Source organism: Acanthamoeba castellanii, assembly GCF_000313135.1.
Source record: "Acanthamoeba castellanii str. Neff unplaced genomic scaffold scf7180000084713, whole genome shotgun sequence".
NCBI lineage: Eukaryota > Discosea > Longamoebia > Acanthamoebidae > Acanthamoeba > Acanthamoeba castellanii.
Genome location: NW_004457429.1, coordinates 17503 through 19773, shown reverse-complemented (window position 1 = coordinate 19773; position 2271 = coordinate 17503). Strand labels below are relative to the sequence as shown.

At 53.4% G+C, this 2271-nt stretch overlaps 2 protein-coding genes across 2 annotated transcripts; both read left to right on the top strand.

The window, feature by feature from the left end:
• Positions 1 to 128: 128 nt before the first annotated feature.
• Positions 129 to 1050, top strand: ACA1_146420 (Catalase, putative; the record flags this gene model as incomplete). Its single annotated transcript, XM_004338473.1, has 4 exons — positions 129 to 155; positions 459 to 576; positions 645 to 751; positions 838 to 1050. The coding sequence occupies 4 exons, from the start codon at positions 129 to 131 to the stop codon at positions 1048 to 1050; spliced, it is 465 nt and encodes a 154-aa protein (XP_004338521.1).
• Positions 1051 to 1111: 61 nt separating this feature from the next.
• On the top strand, positions 1112 to 2254 carry ACA1_146410 (RHOQ protein; the record flags this gene model as incomplete). The annotated part of the gene is given in 7 exon segments (XM_004338472.1): positions 1112 to 1128; positions 1320 to 1408; positions 1517 to 1545; positions 1638 to 1724; positions 1832 to 1918; positions 1933 to 2000; positions 2104 to 2254. 7 exon segments carry the CDS (start codon positions 1112 to 1114, stop codon positions 2252 to 2254), a joined length of 528 nt encoding a protein of 175 aa, XP_004338520.1.
• Positions 2255 to 2271: the final 17 nt, after the last annotated feature.

Here is a 2271-nt window from a genome sequence, read left to right as displayed (position 1 = left end):
CCCGGTACCCTGCAGCACCTGCCCCTACGACCCCTTTGATGTGACCAAGGTGTGGTCCCATGACGACTTCCCTCTCTACGAGTACGGCCGCCTTGTTCTCAACCGCAACGTAGACAACTACCACCGCGATGTCGAGCAGGCAGCCTTTTCGCCTGGTACTGTCGGCCACCAGCCCTTTTGCTTTCATTCGCTGATTGAGCTCAACGAGACCCCTTGGGTCTGATCTGGTTCAACCCTCAGGTTCGCTTGTTCCGGGCATCGAGCCGTCGCCTGATCCGCTGCTTCAGTTCAGGTGCTTCTTCTACCGGGACACGCAGTACTACCGCTTGGGTGTGAATCTCCACCAGGTAGAGTTGTTTAGCCACACCACCACTTGCCCGATCAATCGCCACACATAAGGCTGGCTTGGTTTGTTGGTGCGTTATGTAACTGAAGCTCGTTTTGTGAACCCCCAACAGATCCCTGTGAACTGCCCGTTCGCGGCCAAGGTCAACCACCCGCAGAGCCGCGATGGACTTATGCGCACTGACTACAACGGCGAAGGCGAGCCTACCATCTACCCCAACAGCCGAAATGGTACACTAACCCTATTGCTTCTGTCCAACTTTCTTTTTTCTCAAACCGCTTGCATGATCAACTGGTAGGCCCGAAGGGAGATGCCAAGTACAACTGGAAGCCAGTGCCAGTGACTGGTGTCATTGACCGCGCTAGCAGCTCGCGTCATGCCGGCACTGACTCGGAGTATGACCAGGTACGCAACTTGAGAACAAACTGCAGTGCTCGTGTGTTTCCTCGCGATCGGTCACTCACTCGTTTTGCATAACATTAACAATCAAGGCACGTGAGCTCTTCACCAAGATCATGAGCGACGCTGAGAGGATGCACCTGTTCAACAATATCGCCGAGTTCCTCAAGCTCGCCAACCCCGACATTCAGGAAAAGACCATCATGGCCTTTGGCAAGGTCCACGCTGACTATGCCCAGGGCATCCGCAAAGCCCTTGCAGCAGCCTCCATCCCACCAACTCCCGCTGGCCACGCTGACATCTGAGGTGGGGCTCAAGTCACTTGTCCTGTGGTAGACTCTTTTTTTAATAAAAAAATTTACTACGATGCCCACGTCGCCGGGGTGCAGGCTGATGATCTCGGCCAGCAATGGCTGCAGACCCATATTGGCCAGCTGCACGTTACCATGCCCTGCAACACACGACACACATGACACACGCGACACATGACGCACACGACACACACAACACACGACACACACATCATTTAAATTTTATATTAAAAAATAATGTCCAACCTGCTTCACGTGTTAAGGTATGTGCCAACGGTTTTTGACCACTACAATAAAACCGTGACGTCCAAGGTGGGGAACACTTACAAGCTCGGCATTTGGGACACGGCCGGTACGCACATCCCGTCTTTGGCACACCACTCCCTGCATATATGGTGGCTGCATGGCCTTGACTCATGCCGCCGCCGGTTCACTTGCTCATGTCTTGTGACCTTACCAGGCCAGGAGGATTTCGATCGCATGCGCGCGGTACGGCAGGAAGGTTGAATTCTGGTCTGTGCTCCCCCATGCTCATACAAACCTTAACACCCGTTCCCCCTACCCAAACATCATACATACAGCTTTTCTATCAGGGCGCGCATCTGTTCCTGCTTTGCTTCAGTGTTGTCTCTTCTCATCACGACTCGTTTGAAGGCGTCAAACAAAGAGTACGTCTTGTTGCCCCTGCAGTTGTTGGCATTACTTACATCAACTTTAGTGGTTGTGTGTCGTGAGCACATCCTTTAGAGACTTTCGCTGATTGGGTTGTATGCAGTGGAAAGACGAGCTGCGTGTGCATGGAGGGGACAAGCCGTTCCTGTCATCGGCACAAAGATCGACCTGCGAGATGACCCTCACACCTGTGATGAGCTGCAGAAGTCCCAATTGACACCCATCACCACCGAGCAGGGCAGGCAACTTGCACGGGAGGTTGGGGCCGAGGGGTATGTGTCACATGTCTCCATCTTACTCGCCAGCTCCTTTGATATGTGTTGTGGCCACAATCACACGCACTCACGCACGCTCCTCCCGGCCCTCCATACATAGTTACTATGAATGCTCGGCCAAGAAGCACATTGGATTGAAAGAGGTATTTGCTGCAGCCACGGAAGTGATCAAGAAGCACGACCATAAGGATGAGACAGCAGCGAGGGTGAGCGATCCCAAGGCCTCCACTGGTTGTTGCCTTCTGCAGTGACTCTGTTCCAAGCCACG